Consider the following 15,811-nt stretch of genomic DNA (forward strand, 5'->3'; position numbering starts at 1 on the left):
TAAGTTGTCACTATAAATCTGCCACAAAGAAATTAATGTTTGACGTTAACCTTAATAATGTTAAAATGGATTGAAGGTGGGTTATGGAAGAGGACGCTACACACTATTCTTCAAAGTCTTCCTGGAGATGAAGTAACATGCAAAATAGAACTCACCGTAAGCTCTTCTCCAACAAAAATAAAACATCAAGATAGGCTGGAGATTTGGAAAGACCACAAATACTCCTTTCCTGTGCAGATAAGGTACAATCTTAGAAATGTTGGTTAAAGACCAGCTTTTGGAAGTCATTCAGGCCAATCTCCTACTCAGGGCAGGACACTACTGTCAATGCCAGATCAGGTCAGCCATTGCCTTATGGTATAGGGTGGACATCTCTGGTTACTCTGCTCCAGTGCTGGACTTTGCATCTAATGAAATACTTCTACTAATTCTCAAATTAAACCTCACAGGGCTGCAACTTGCCCCATGTCTTAGCATCTTTCACTTCTGAGAAGGGTTTGACTCTACTGTCCTTGGGAGCTCCCCACTCTCAAGTAGTTGTAGGCTGCAATTAGCTCCCACCCTTTGCCTCTTTCGAGTAATAGGTCTATCACAGATTCCATTATAAGGCTGTTTTCATCCTGGAAAATAAACTAAGCAGTCTTAAACTGAAGAACTGAGTTCTCTCACATTTTTTATGTTTTCCATGGCTGCCGTCCTGCCTAGTAAAAGAAAGTTCTAAAAAAACCCTCTCTGTTACCTCCTTAGCACAAAAGATGCACCTTTTAAGAGACTGTACTGATTTTGGCTGGGATAGAGGTAATTTTCTTCACAGTAGCTCATATGTTGCTGTGTTTTAGATTTGTGTTGATAACACAGGGATGTTTTCATCACTGCTGAGCAGTGCTTACCCAGAGCCAAGGCCTTCTCTGCTTCTCACCCCACCCCACCAGCGAGGAGGCTGGGGGGGCACAAGGAGTTGGAAGGGGACACAGCCGGGACAGCTGACCCCCACTGACCCAAGGGATATCCCAGACCATACGGCGTCATGCTCAGCATATAAAGCTGGGGGAAGAAAGAGGAAGAGGGGATGTTTGGAGTGATGGTGTTTGTCTTCCCAAGTCACCGTTAGGCGTGATGGAGCCCTGCTGTCCTGGAGATGGCTGAACACCTGCCTGCCCATGGGAAGGAGTGAATTAATTCCTTGTTTTGCTTTGCTTGCACGTGCAGCTTTTGCTTCACCTATTAAACTGTCTTTATCTCAACCCATGAGTTTTCTCACCTTCATCCTCCTGATTCTCTCCCCAGTCCCACTGGGGAAAGTGAGCGAGCGGCTGCGTGGGGCTGAGCTGCCAGCTGGGGTTAAACCACAACAGACACACAGGTATCTGGAAGAGTTTAGTATCCCACCGGAGTGAACGGGCAAAAGTGGAATTTGAGGAACAGTCCAAGGATAACCTTTAGTTTAGGCAACTCTATTTGTCCCTTTAAGAGGGCTTAAAATCTCAAAAGCCAATGTATAATGTATCTTGTACAGGTTTTCAGAAAATCTCTCAGTTTTATTTTCAGAGTTGCTATTTAGCCAATCCACTTTGAGATACTATTAACTTACAGTATTTAACTCACACAAGTCTTAGTAGCAAATCACGTTTGAAACACGAAAGCAGGTAAATTAATATTTTCTTAAGATTTTTCTGACAAATTCAAGAAAAAACAATAAGGATGTTTTCATTAATATTCAAAATAAGCTACTCAATTAGAACTCATCTCATACTACATGTTCAAATTTCTTCACACCTTTCAGAATTAATACTCTTTCTGATACTAAATCCTAAAGTAAGTTCATTTTCTTCCTCAAAGAATTTCTTTGATTAAACAAAAGAAGGAAAGCCTAAAGCTGTGATTTAAATATTTAGGAAACAAAAAGGTTTAGTATGTTAAAACAAAGTAAAAACTTTCCATATGGTCAAACTTTTAATTATGCCCATGGGCACCTGCAGTGGGTCAATACCAAAACTTATTTCTTGTTTATTGATGCCAGAAATCCATCAAGAATAAGAGTGATAGTAAGATATCTACTGTGGGACAAGCTACCCCTGTAGATCTAACAGAGGCATCGCTCTCCCACTGTCATCTCAAGTACAAAATCACAGCTTTCTCTAAGTAACTTTGCAGATATTTCTTCAGGATTGCTATCCATTAAACCAAATATCCAGTATAACATAAAACAAAGCTCTTACTGGTTTGCAGGAGAAAAAGAATATAGTTAAATTTTATACAGGATGACTCCCACTGTACAGCAAATAAAAATAACCAAATCAGTAAAGCATTTTCATATTCTTGTAATACAACCTAGTTTTAGTCCTTTCATTTTTCCAGATATCCCCATGAAGATATTAACTTTCTAGTATTCATAATCCAAAGTACAACAACAGACATCTTAAATTTGCCCAGGTTTCAATTCAAGTATTTTAAAATATGTTTTTACGCTTTCTTTTCAGTGTATCAAAAGGTCACATTTTTTTACATGAATGCTAACAGGCACAGTTCAAAACAAAGGTCAAGATTTCTTTGGGGATTCATTCTCCCTCTCTCATCTTAAAACAAGTTCATGATTCAAATTCAGGATAAAAGATGAATATATTACCGATGTAAATACTCAGACTGGCCCACATATATAATGCTCAAACACCATGAATGAACACATTCTTATTATTCATTTCATGTGCTTTACTAATGATAACTGTGAATGGAAGTCACAAGTGCATTATTGAATGTTATGAATAAAAATGCATAATGTCCATCTATCTACATTTCAAGTTAATGTCACCCATTCACATTCATAATCCGAACACTCCCCGCCCTGCGCACAAACACAAAACCCCCAAACAAAAGACAGGGTTACTTACCAATGGTTCCCTGTTTTTGACAAGCCTGATTATTTTAACTGAATCTTCTTCCTCATCAATATCATCAGGCATGGGGGGCAAGACAGGATCGTAGTTCTTCTGAGCAACAGTATCATGTACAGAGAGCAAAGCCTGAAAACATTAATAGTCAGTATATTATTTGGCATCTGAAAAGTTTATGAAAGGCAAAGAAGACGATATTATTTATAGCCTGACTCTACTACCGTGATGCATATAGATTGAATATAATTCTTGTCTACAATTTTAACACGTCAAACTGATGAAACAACTCCACAAAGTATATGTTTTCATATACACAATGTATGCATCTAGTAAATTGTGGATACAGAACAGTGTCTTCATACACTCAAAAATACCAAGTGATTTGCACATTAGCTTGAAATTACAAGCATTATGAACAGGAGAAAACCTAAGTCTCCTAAAGTAAGAACATCATTCTACTTTTCCTAGATAAAAAGTTTCTTTGATAGAGTAAGCAGTCCTATAACAAAAATAAGCAAAATAAGTATCTTCCAGTATTTCTGCTCAAGCATGAGATGCATGACATTAAGCTGTTGCCCAACTATTCCTTTCAGAGGAGCCCTGGAAGCTTACCTGGTTACTGGATCCCTATCATACTAGTTCCCTTTCATATGAGCTCCAAATTATCTTAGGAATTTTTAATTTCTTGTGGAATTCATGATTGAGATTGAGGAACATACTGCTGAGACAATTTGGTTTAGGCAGGTGCTTTTCAAACACTCTGTCGCATGTCTTGCCTCCTTCCTTTCTCTGTTGGTTTTCCAGTTCATGCATAGCTTGAATAATAGATTTTTCAAAGAAAAGCCTAACAAAGCCTGACAAAGGGTTTAATCTTAAAAATAAAATAATTTATAAACTTGCAGAAATTAAAAAATCTTGAAAGTCAAAGGAATTTAAAAAGCTCATTCTCCTAAGGCTCTAAAAAAAAAATCTCAGCTATAATCTAAAATTCACAGCTTCTTCTAGATACAGAACTCTTAAAGTTCTATTTTAAAAAGTCTTCATTATTTGTAATACCTTTCAAACTGGTGAAAAATAGTTAAGTAATGCTTTTACTTTTGCAGTGAAAACTATGCATTATAGCAGGAATAACAGCAACAGCCATACATATAACTCTATATACTGCTTTCAGTTGCTTTTCTTTTCAAGTAGTTGCTCCTAAATACTTGAATATTTTACATTTTGACCTGATATTTTTTCCCAAAGCGTCAATATTACAAAAGTTGTAGTCTGAATAGCAGGAGTAATTCACAAATTGATAACCTTCCTGACAATAAAAATAAAGCATTTTGGAAAATATTGAGATGTTTAGGATGAAGCAGAACACATCAACATTCTTGACATGGATCATATCAGAATGTATCATATCAATTACTATAATAATGAATCTATTATAACAATTACAAAAATGATTAAGAAGAAACACCTTAATAAAGAACAGAGAATGGCTACATTTCTCTGATGCCAGTTTACTTGCTACTTAATAAAAGGCAGATAATATTTGACTGACTACACAAAGGACCAGAAACTATATGTTCTCACAGATAATGCAAGTGTTTTACAAAAGCATGACACTTCCACTACACTATTCCAGGATTTTTTTCCTGAATGGAGGAGACTGTAACAACAGAAAACAATTTCCAGGCAATGCTACAAGTTATCATGTCAAAAGCAGAAGGCTAAGAGCATATGGTAATCTTGAAATTCTGAAGTTTAAATCTGAAGTTAGGTTTTCAACAAAACAAACACAGGGGAAGATCATGCCTGCTTCATGAGAATTTGCTATTGTTTTTCTAATTTCCATGCATATTGTACAATTTGACAAAAACATTTCAACATGCTAATTATTTCTGGTTTTCTTCCCAAGACACAGTTATAAATTTGTACTATTTAGCACGAGAAATTACCAGCTCCCTCCCACCAAAGATTAGTCTTACTTTAGATCTAAGCTAAAAAGCTCAGGCTAGCAATTATAGTTCCTCCTGGAAATGTGTATTATGAAGCTTTACATATGTAAAAGCCACGCAATCACATGCAGTCCTCTAAAGATGTACATGAAATATCAAAGATATACTAAAACAAAAGTAGCGTTTGCTTTTACTTCAGGCTACTTACAGTTAAGACTTCTAAAACTAGTCTTCTGCAATTACGTTTTTCCACATAAAGCTAGGGCACATTCATGGACTGGTTCAATTTAATGAGGTTCTATATTGCAGTTTAAAAACAATCAGGCAGATAGAGAAAACAGATGAAAATAATCTAAAGCACCACTTCCAGAGTAAAAGGCAGCAACTTAAAAACATGTTCAAAAGAACCCTTCACAGTGAAACTTGCAAAACAGATTCTGCCCACTACTACACTGAATTATGCCACCACTGTTAATAAGATACTTCCCTGCTCTGACTGCCAGAGCAGGCTCCTGGACACTGCATGCAAAACAACAATGCAGCCCAAATATTATAAAGCAATGCCAATCAATGCCTGGTAGTTATGATGCTTTTCTTCACTCACAACTGGAACTTATCAACCGCTTCCCTCCTCCTCCCAAAAAACACATTAAACCACACTGTACTATAGTTTTCAATATAAGATCTTTTCCCCAGACTCTAGTACTACTTTATCTCAGTGCAAAGATGCATATTTTAGGTAAGAGTATGAATGACAGAAATTATGTGTCTTTTCTCAGTCAAGCTTCCTTCTGTCACCACAATCTTGTTTATGCTGTACGCTGAACATGCTAAGCTTTCTTTCCTGCTTGTCTTCCATCATTGCTTCTTTTCACACACTACTCTCTGTCTACTGTAGTTGCTCTTGAAGTAGTCAGCAGCATAGACATTGGGCAATAATTTATCTGCAGACAAAATTTATAAAGCCATTTTGATTTCACTGAATATATTCAACTAGAAGTGATCAGAGCCTGTTCTCAAGAGAACTTCCATATGTTTTGCATGTATGAAGAAATGACCATATTCACAGTGTAAAGGGACATTTCTTCAGCAGCTTCTTTGTACTGTTCAATTAATATAATGTATGCTTAGTCCAAAAACTATGTATCAGACTAGACTTTTATAGAAAAGGTTGGGACTTTTTTAGAAGCAAACAAATTACAAGTGCCAAGAAACAAAATTTGGATCCTATGATGAACAAGATTTACTCAGAATAATTGTACAGTAAATGCACAAGGCAATGTAAGGGTAGTAACGTTCTCTTTTTGTATTTAAGAAGTGATCAACTTACTTCCATGATACTAATTTTTACCTATCACAAGAAACTGCAGGAAGTGCAGATGAAAAAATATTTTTTTTTTAATATTTTGGTTTTGTTTTCAAATACACAGCTCTTCGGAACTATGCATGTATGATCCAAGATTTGGGTCATGTATATTTAAGCACCTCTGGAGAAAAAGATTTTATTTCAGCTCTACGTTCTATGCTTATGATTCACTAATGTAAACACTATCCATATTTAGAACTTGAAAGAAGGTATGGTTCAAACTCCTGCACTACCTAAATATAAATATTGATGTTCAGCTAAATTCTTAGACATGATCTAGCTGGAAATGAATACTTTCATCAGATCTCTGAAACGTCTAATAACTAGTGCTGTATTTTTCATATTAAAGTTATCACTGATTCTTTCACAGTTTATAAATTGATATTTTACACTATCAACTTACACAAAGAAAATCTGACATTGGAAACATTCAAAGTTCTTTCTCTTAAACTGCTCCGAAACTTTAAATGTTTATTTAAATTGAGAATGTTGTTAATGAAAACAGTCCTACATTTTGAAAAATGTGTATCATTTAACTACACTGACTACATTTTTGCTCCTCTAAAACAATGACAAATTTTATATTATTTTTTGCTTCTGTTTATATTTTGAGATCTGTAGGAGTAAAAATACCCCCAGTAGCCCCTGACTTGCGAACACAGCTCCTTATGTTTTTAAATTCTCCTTATTTAAAGAAAACATATATCTCAGTTTAAGCCTTACTTCTCAGAAATATTTTGCATTTATTAGTCTAGAAAAACATTTTAGAAAACAGTAAGTTAAATAAAGAAGAAAGACAGAATGGACGAAGAAACAAAAGCCTGTTTCTTTATGGTACTTGAAAAAAACGAGATTAGAAAAGTAAATAATTAATAGTCAAGATTATCGACATAAAATTTGTAGGGACTCAAACCGACCTTTATGAAAGCCAACAGCTGCAGCAGACTGCGACACTGCCAACCCAGCTGCTGGTTACCTTGCCTATGGAGTAGATTACTGCCCTGGCAGCAGTCAGCAAAATGGGAGAAAATGGCCCATGACTTTGCTGTCCCAGTCCACAGCTTGGATCATTAGCACAGGCCACCTTCTCTGGCAGTTCAGCTTGAACTCTATCAATCAGGTGAGACAGAGACATTTTTCCACCTCTTTGCTTTGCTGTGGTGACTGAGGCTGGCACAGAGAAGTTACACCGGAGGTGAAAAGTAACTTCATCAGCAACCACAGCAACGTGCCCCTGAACTCACCTGGCAGAGCTTGTCCTCCGGAGAGCTCTACCCCTATTGCGTTTTCCTTTGTGATAGGGTTACAGAAGAAATACAAAAAGACAAGCTAATGTTGACTAAGAAAATTATTCAAGACTGGAAAGACTGATTTATGAGTAACTTGCATAAAGTTAAAATCAAGCAAGTGAAGTCATCCAGTGACAACAAAGAAGGAAAGCTGAAAGAGCTGGGAGGAGACCAAACCCACTGAAGGAAAGACCATTAGAGCATCAAAATGGAAGGAGAAGTGTAAGAGATGTAACAGCCAAACGTGTGCAAGAATTTAGAAAGCAGGAGAATAAAATCAGCAGAAAGCTATAGCATAATGGTGATGGCATACAGGCTCTAGGGACAGAAAAGCAATTTGACTTGAGAACACTTTGGAGAAGAAAGGAATAAAAATACAAGGTATTCAGAATCAAGCTGTACATTTAAGAGCAACTGGTAAACAGCACAAAATTTAACAGGGGAAAAGGGAGATAAGAATTTAGATAAGGGGGGGTGGGGGGTGGGGTATAACAACCTTTCTTCTTCTACAGGAGAATTCATCTTTAAACCTACTATCTTGAGTACATAGGCTAGACTTTATATTGATGTACTGATGACTTCCACCTCCCTAATTTCACTCTCCAGCAAATGGGTGGTGAAGCAGCCATCAGAAAAAGGCAGCATATGGCAGTCTCTTTACCACCAAGACTACCTGCTAAAGGAGTATGTGCAACCCTAATCCTGTTGCAAGATAAGGGTTAACAAGACAACAACAGGGCAGGTGAGAACAGGCATCTCAACTACCAGATAAGAACAAGCTGAATTCTCCAGCTTGGCTAAAGCATGAAGCATAATCTGGAAGCAGAAGCAAGCAATAAAACTATAGGCAGGAGAAACCTGGTAGTGCTGCTGAAGCAACCAGAGGGTGGCTGGGATAACAGTGAACTGAATATTTTTGGCAGTAGACCCAGTGAGTGAGGCCACAAACCACAGTAAGCACCTATCAGGCAGAAAAGTAATAATATTCCTTCTGAAGGTGCAATAATCTAATCACTTTCCTAGAGAAATCTGAGATTTTTTTGTTCTGAATAAAATTCCCAAGTTAAATACGTACAGTACATAAAGAAATCAGTTAACTTCCAAAGAAATGAACACGTTTTGCTACTGAAAATCATTTACTGTATTCATTTGACATAAGCAAAAAATCTTTGACAGTAATGGTATGAAAAATGAAAAAATGTCCTTTAAATTAAGCATGATTTTCAGTTTGTAATCAGGAAACCAATGGGTGCACCGATTCATGGGGAAAAAAAAAAAATCAGGGTTAATTTACTTCTTTCCATCCTTCAAATATCATAGTTTTCCTATATATTCTCTATAAATTCACTAGAAATGATATATTGTGTGAGAAGACAACAGTTAGGTATGTACAAAAGAGAAAAAACATTCCGTGCTCGCAACCATCCCATCTATACTTAAACCAGAGCTGCCCTCTAGTTCAAGCTTGTCCAGCTGGCAATTAAATCCCCTTCTCTTCCAATTTGACTTTGGTGCAGCTGGGTCACAGTAGTGATTCAAAATACGTAAAACACAAACAGTACATGTGTGGGTTTGTGTTAATATCCACCATATATTAATGTTCTTAGCATAGCAACGTCTCATTTGGATCAATATTCAGTATATATTACTTTTTCCTCTTTACTATGGTGGACTTTATTCATGTCTATATGAACTTCCTTTCACAAAAGAGTAATTTCCTTGCCTGAAAATGCAGTTTCTTGATTTCAGATTCACCAATCTGAACTGATGCGTTTACCTGCAGCTGGTAGCCAGACGGCAATAGCCAACAGAAAAGTGAACTTTCTGCATCTTCAGACTCCTGTTTCCTCTGGCTCATTGTTTGCAGCCCCGCGAGACGCTTCCAAAGCCGAACTATTAGTGTTCACAGAAACACGCAGCCCATCCGTGTCATCTGGTAAAGGTGTTAATATTCTTCCAGATGACAGCCCTACATTTTCCTCAGTTGTGGATAATGGCAGAGTAAGCTCTGATTTTAGGTCAATAGTGAAGAATCTGAACAAAGTCTCTTACATTCACAATGCGATTCATGTAGCCAAAGTGTTCTTGAATACTTTAAGCCCTATTTAAGTAACTTCCAAGAGCACAAATAGATGGTTTTCAGAGTGGAAAATGCCGAGACAGGAGCACTCTTCCAATATCTTGGCAATCCTTGATCGATTCCTTTTTTGAAGAAGTGGCAGCATCCTGACCAATATTAAGGATCTACAGTGGCAGCATGCATCTTTTCTTGGTTGAAAACCACCTGAAGACCCCCTCACCCCCCAAAGAAATCAAGTGAAAATATAAACTAAAGAAAAGTAAAAGCTGAGGTTGCAGTTGCCCTTTCTGAAAAAGTGTCTTTTAGAAAGGACCCAGGCTTTATTTGACAGCAGCATGATGTCTAAAGTCTTAAAAAGAAAATAAAAACATCTACTGATCCATGAGGTTAGAAGAATCTGGATATACTCAATTCCTCCAGAAAATAATAACATGTATTCATTTATGATAAGGAAGTCTTAAATTCAGCTACAGACTACTCATAGTACATGGACACCTAACCAAAAATATTGTTTTTAAGGTAATTACTTTTGCCTGCTTTTCCCATATTGAACACTACAAGTAGTATTTCTATATATCAATTGCACTTAATTCAGGTATCATTCTAGAGAACTGAAAAGCTGCAGTGAGTATTATCTTCACCATTATATATAAGTTAATCTTCTCTAAGTACTTAATGAAGTTGTAACTAAAGAATTATAAAATACTAAAACAGATGTGTTGCAGTAGAATAAATCCTGCCTCTTAAATAGTAACATTCTTTCAAAAAGGCCAGAAAAATAGCAAGTATAAGGAAAAAAGCTTACAATTTTCTAAAATATGTGATAAGGACACTTATAGATTTACAAGTTACATAATCATGGGAAGAGTCTTGCCACTGACTAGAAACCCAGGAATATGCAGAAAGGGGAAAAAAATGATTACAAGACCATACTGGACCACTATTGAAGATTCATCAATGAACTAGAAAAGAGCAGACTGTTGAATAAGTGTATGGAGAGTTCAAATAGAATACGGCCCAGCAAATGTAAAGGAAAAGCACCACTGAAGGAACAAGCAGCATAAAAAGATGACAACTAAAAAAGGGACTATTTGTTTTGCATTGTGCTGTTTCTCCATTTTCACCAGCTGAATAGAATTGCTACTTGAATGAGATGTGATTTTATCCATAGTGATTTCTTCCTCCTCCTAAACCACCAGCTTTAGTAATGTTGCCAACTTTTATGCACTGTATGTGAATGCTATAGCTGTGTGTATGCAATTCAACATTCTTACATGGGTTAGAGTTGGTTCCCTCATGTGGGAAAGTCTGTATATATAACCAAAGAATTTCTTTGATTTACTTTTCAAATCTTTTATTTTCTGCTGCCAATCTGCCTGGCTTCACTTTTCTTTATTATATCTATCACTTTGTTTGTTATATGTTGGCTGCTAGCGAGCATTCTCATATCCATATGTCTAAGAAGATTGACAGACAAGCTGTCCGTTGGACATCAGGTGAGTTATTACGAGACAGACCTGAGAGCATTTCCAGGCTAACATGATGGTTGTTACTTAAATATATTCATGCAATATTCTTTCATCTCCTTTATATCTATGCTTATGATATGTTGTGTATTGTTCTATGTATGTTCTGTCAGCTCCTATCACATTAAGAGAGTGCCATGACTGCTTTCTGACTTTCTCTGCCTGTCAGATGTGAAAAATCAAGGCTTTCCTTGCTGTTTTTAAAAGGACTATTTTGCTATTACATGTTTGTTTTACTTACTCCATTCCAGTAACATGAACATTCCAAAAATAAAGACAGCAACTTATTCTCCCAGCAGTCCCCACCTCAAAAAAGTTTTCTATAAACGCCTCCTTTAAATTACAGGTGCAAGCAGAAATGGAAATAGGACTTCAAGGTTTAAAGCTGAAGAGAGTTAAGAATCAAATCTGTTTTTCCTCTAACAAGGTTGCCAAAGTGCGTGATGGAGGGCTTCTCAAAGTGGCAAACAGTTCAAAGGCAGGAAACACTGGGCAGAACGATCTCCTTCTCTTGCCAACAAAAGTCTCCCCAGCACTGTCTCCTCTCCCCCAGCTTCAAGGCTGGTATGCTCAGAACATCTATGGGCTATCCTTCGACCAACGTTATCAAACAATCAGCGCGGTGGTCCTTGTTTATTGTTGCAGTAATTTGCATACGTTACTTAAGGGGAAAATAAATATTTCTCTCTCACTGCTGATACTTTACAGCATACCATCCAAAATCAAGCAGGCTCTTGCAGATTTACAAATTAATGGCATCTGATTTCGCAAATGAGGATTATGTAGGCAACTTTTCAGTTAACATATGAAGTACAGTGTACTCCAGCTTACCCTATTAATAAAGTTAAACCAGTTTGTATAGTAAAATCTCTTAATGTAAAAGCACAACTCTTATAACCACCCTACCAGCAAACCTCAAAGACCACTGACAACTAAATAGTTATAAATCATGGGAAATTATGCTTCCTGAACAGATACTGTAGTTTGTGTTACTATGTGCGAGCATGAATATTTCATAAAGAGGAGGAGAATAATCTCCCAGGACACGAGCAAAACCAGAAAACATTGGCGCATTCGGGAAGATAGGTCTCTAAAGGAACAGGGCCAAAAGATCCTCCAAGTGTCTGGGATACAGTAACAGCCCAAATGTCGCTCAGATGTTAACTGACTTGAAATTTGTATTTGGGTTCTCCAGATGCAAACCCTGAACAGTTGTAGGCAAATCCCAACAATTTCCAGTGGAAAATGTTGACTTTGCAGAAACCACATATTTCAATGAAAAAGCCCTGATGGAAAATCCTCAGCAAATCTAATTACAAAGGAAATATTGGAAAGAAGACAAAGTTTAGATTAAGATTTTTTTTAATTACATGTTACAAGAAATACTTCATGAACTTTTCAAAGCAAAACCAGATTTTGTTTTATATTATTATAGCCCAATATTTCCTTTGAGTGCTTTGTATGTTAAAGTTCTTGTAGAAAAATGCCTCCTGTTTCTTGCACAGTAAATTACATTGTCAATTTTTGCCAGTGACTGTAAGGCAGCTTTACAAGGCTCTGCTGATAAAGGCTTAGAATGTTTTGTTTTTTTAAGAGAACAAGTAGCACTTTGATCAGAACAGTCTATTAGGCCACTGTGCAAATCTAGTAAGCCTCAGATGGCAGGGATGATGGCATCGGCAGTTGTTTATCAAATAAAGGCTAGCATTTATTTAGCTATTGAACAAACTTCCCAGTAAATACAAGAAAAACAGAACATAAAAGGTATGCTTCAAGATAAAAGAAGCACTATTTCTCTTTTTGAAGAAACCTAAACAAATGTAGGAAACATTTATATGAAGAACGAAGTGCCCTGGCTTCATTATCTGCAGTTTTAGTTTTGTTTAACTCATGGTTCTATTCTGAAAGAAAGCCAAGGAGGCACTTATTAGATTAAAATGTTCACAAATGCAAATAGTTTATGCTTTGTGAAACTGTAAGTCAAGCACTCCTCAAATGAATTGCAAATAAAACAGCAAGCATAAATCCTATTTACAATTTTTTGTGTATGCATCTTTGCCATTTGAAAGCAATTTAAAAAAATCGGAAACAACTTAAAGAATCTGTATTTTCTCTGAACAGCAGCACATTGAAGTTGTCCATGGATAAATTAATCTGAAAACATTCCCAGTCACATGAGAGCAGTTTTCCCTTCACTCTGCAAGTTATCTTAAAATTACTTCCAAAATTCTATTCATTCTACGGTAATGAAAGAGAAGCCAAGAAAAATACTTCAAGTATGTCCACTGCTTGTTGCCTCTATGGCTACAGGTACAGTGCCCAGAGCGATCCAAATACTTTACATTCTTGTGTACCATGATGCACTGAAGTCATTCACAGTCCTGCCTTGTGCCCTTGTTTAGGTACCTGGTTTATGTTTCACACTAGCAGCTGGCAAACCTTTCAGCACACATAAACAGAAGATAAACTCTGCTGAAACAGGCAGAACCACCCCTGGCATTCTTAGGAGGTTAGAGAAACTTAATTTCCTCTGGGTCTTAAGAGGTATAAACATCCTTCGGAATAGTTTTAGCACAGTGGCATAAGCTTTTAAAATAATTATTGTTTTGCCCATTATACCAATGACCACAAAGGATATATTTCATATGAATTTAAAACACACTAAATTTACCCTAATAGGGATTAACTTCAAATGGTAAATTGCTCATTTCAATATGTAATGATCAGGAATGTAACTGCTGTTATAAACATGAAGTTAAGAGCTAGTTAGATCTGAATAATATAACCTGAGCCTGTCTCAAAGATAGTATAATTGGGATAACATCATTCAATGGACTAAAAGAGGTCCATTCTTTTTATAGTTTTTTTTGTTTACAGCCACACCAACAAAGTAAGTGCCTAAAATTGTAATTCCTATAGTTAATTGTTTTAGTTTTGTAGATTTCAAATAATTTAAAAAATAAATAACAATTATGCTCCTGAGCTATGGCACTGTCCCCAAAAGAACACAGATTTTTCCAGCTTGTTAGAAAAGGAACTGAGAGCTACTATCCAAGAAAGCTTTTTAATTAAAAGTGGAAGAGAATTTGGAAGCTTTAAAGTCTTTCATTCTTAGTTTGATCATCTGTCATATTTACTACATCTCCTTTCTTACAGTGCCTGTCACTGGGGTTCTGCCCCATCACTGATAGAGTAACTCTGCTGCCCGCTTCCCTTTTTCCCATTTGAGTCCCTACTGACAGATAAGACCATTTTGCTAACTTGTAACATGTGCATTAAAAATCCAGAATTAAATTCCCTTTTAGATACATTTTGTGTTAACATCTTGAATCTTAGTCTTCCAATTATATATTCCAATTTATACAACTGCATAACAATGAAAAATATTTTGTCTCTAGATAATGTAGCTAATTTAAAAAAAAAGTGCAGTGCTCTCAGACAATAGCAATACTTCCAGATTCATAAAAAGCCAAATTGCGCTATAAAGACACCTCTCTCAATTGCACCGGTGCCTACCTGATGCATCATAATTTTAAAAATCTTTGTCATTATTTTCAAAATTCTGTACAACTCCCATCTTCACATACATTCTGTTTTCTGTCACATAAGTTCCTTAAATTTCTCCAAATTATAAACCATTAAAGCTGAGAATACTTATTTCTTTATGCTATTATTCATATTTTTTACAAAAGCACACACAGGAGTGTCCTCTCTTAAATCAGAAACATCATTTCCTCATGTATATCCCCACTATATATTCTAGTCTTCATGTTATAGAAAATATAAAAACAATTAAGCCTCCTGTAAGAGAGATGTTTAGCATTGTCCTGGTTTTGGCTGGGATAGAGTTAATTTTCGTTCTAGTAGCTGGTACAGTGCTATGTTTTGGGTTCAGTATGAGAAGAATGTTGATAACACACCAATGTTTTCAGCTGTTGCTAAGTAGTGTTTAGACTAAGTCAAGGATTTTTCAGCTTCTCATGCCCAGCCACCAAGAAGGCTGGAGGGGCACAAGAAGTGGGGAGGGGACACAGCCAGGGCAGCTGACCCAGACTGGCCAAAGGGGTATTCCATACCATGTGACGTCATGTCCAGTATATAAACTGGGGGGTAGTTGGCCTGGGTAGATTGCTGCTCGGGAACTAACTGGGCATCAGTTGGTGAGTGGTGAGCAACTGCATTGTACCTCACTTGTTTTGTGTATTCCCATTCTTTTATTATTGTTGTAATTTTATCATTGTTATTATTCTCATTATTAGTTTCTTCCGTTCAGTTCTATTAAATTGTTCTTATCTCAACCCACGAGTTTTACCTTCTTCTTTCCGATTCTCTCCCCCATCCCACGGGGGCCAGGGGGGAGCAAGCGAGCAGCTGAGTGGTGCTTAGTTGCTGGCTGGGGTTAAACCACGACAAGTGTTATGTCAAGCTTCATATGTTGCGTATTTACAATGCACATTAAGTAACTTTAGTGTTGTCATTAGACAAGGAAGCTAAGGGACATTTCTTCCTTTCTTTTACACATGGAGAATAGTGTATTACATAAGTTCCTCATTGTGTTTCACTCAAATACATATAAATCATATAACTTCAATGTAAATGTAAATCCATGAACAAAATTGGAATGTAAAACCCAAACTGCATGAAAACACAAACCATCTTCTAAATGCTTCCTCCATAAAATAAGCAAAGTAAGCTTGAAATAGGGTTAAAAAT

The 15,811-nt window shown here is 36.5% G+C and overlaps 1 protein-coding gene across 8 annotated transcripts in view; it reads right to left on the minus strand.

Moving 5' to 3' along the window:
• MPP7 (MAGUK p55 scaffold protein 7) overlaps nt 1–15,811 on the minus strand; it is a 156,781-nt gene that overhangs the window by 44,661 nt on the left and 96,309 nt on the right. For all 8 annotated transcript variants that reach the window (XM_069777773.1, XM_069777765.1, XM_069777727.1 and 5 more), the window contains one exon: nt 2,889–3,020. In XM_069777773.1, coding sequence (XP_069633874.1) covers nt 2,889–3,020 — 132 coding nt within the window. The remainder of the gene's footprint in view (nt 1–2,888; nt 3,021–15,811) is intronic.

The sequence above is a fragment of the Haliaeetus albicilla genome, chromosome 2 (assembly GCF_947461875.1).
Source record: "Haliaeetus albicilla chromosome 2, bHalAlb1.1, whole genome shotgun sequence".
NCBI lineage: Eukaryota > Metazoa > Chordata > Aves > Accipitriformes > Accipitridae > Haliaeetus > Haliaeetus albicilla.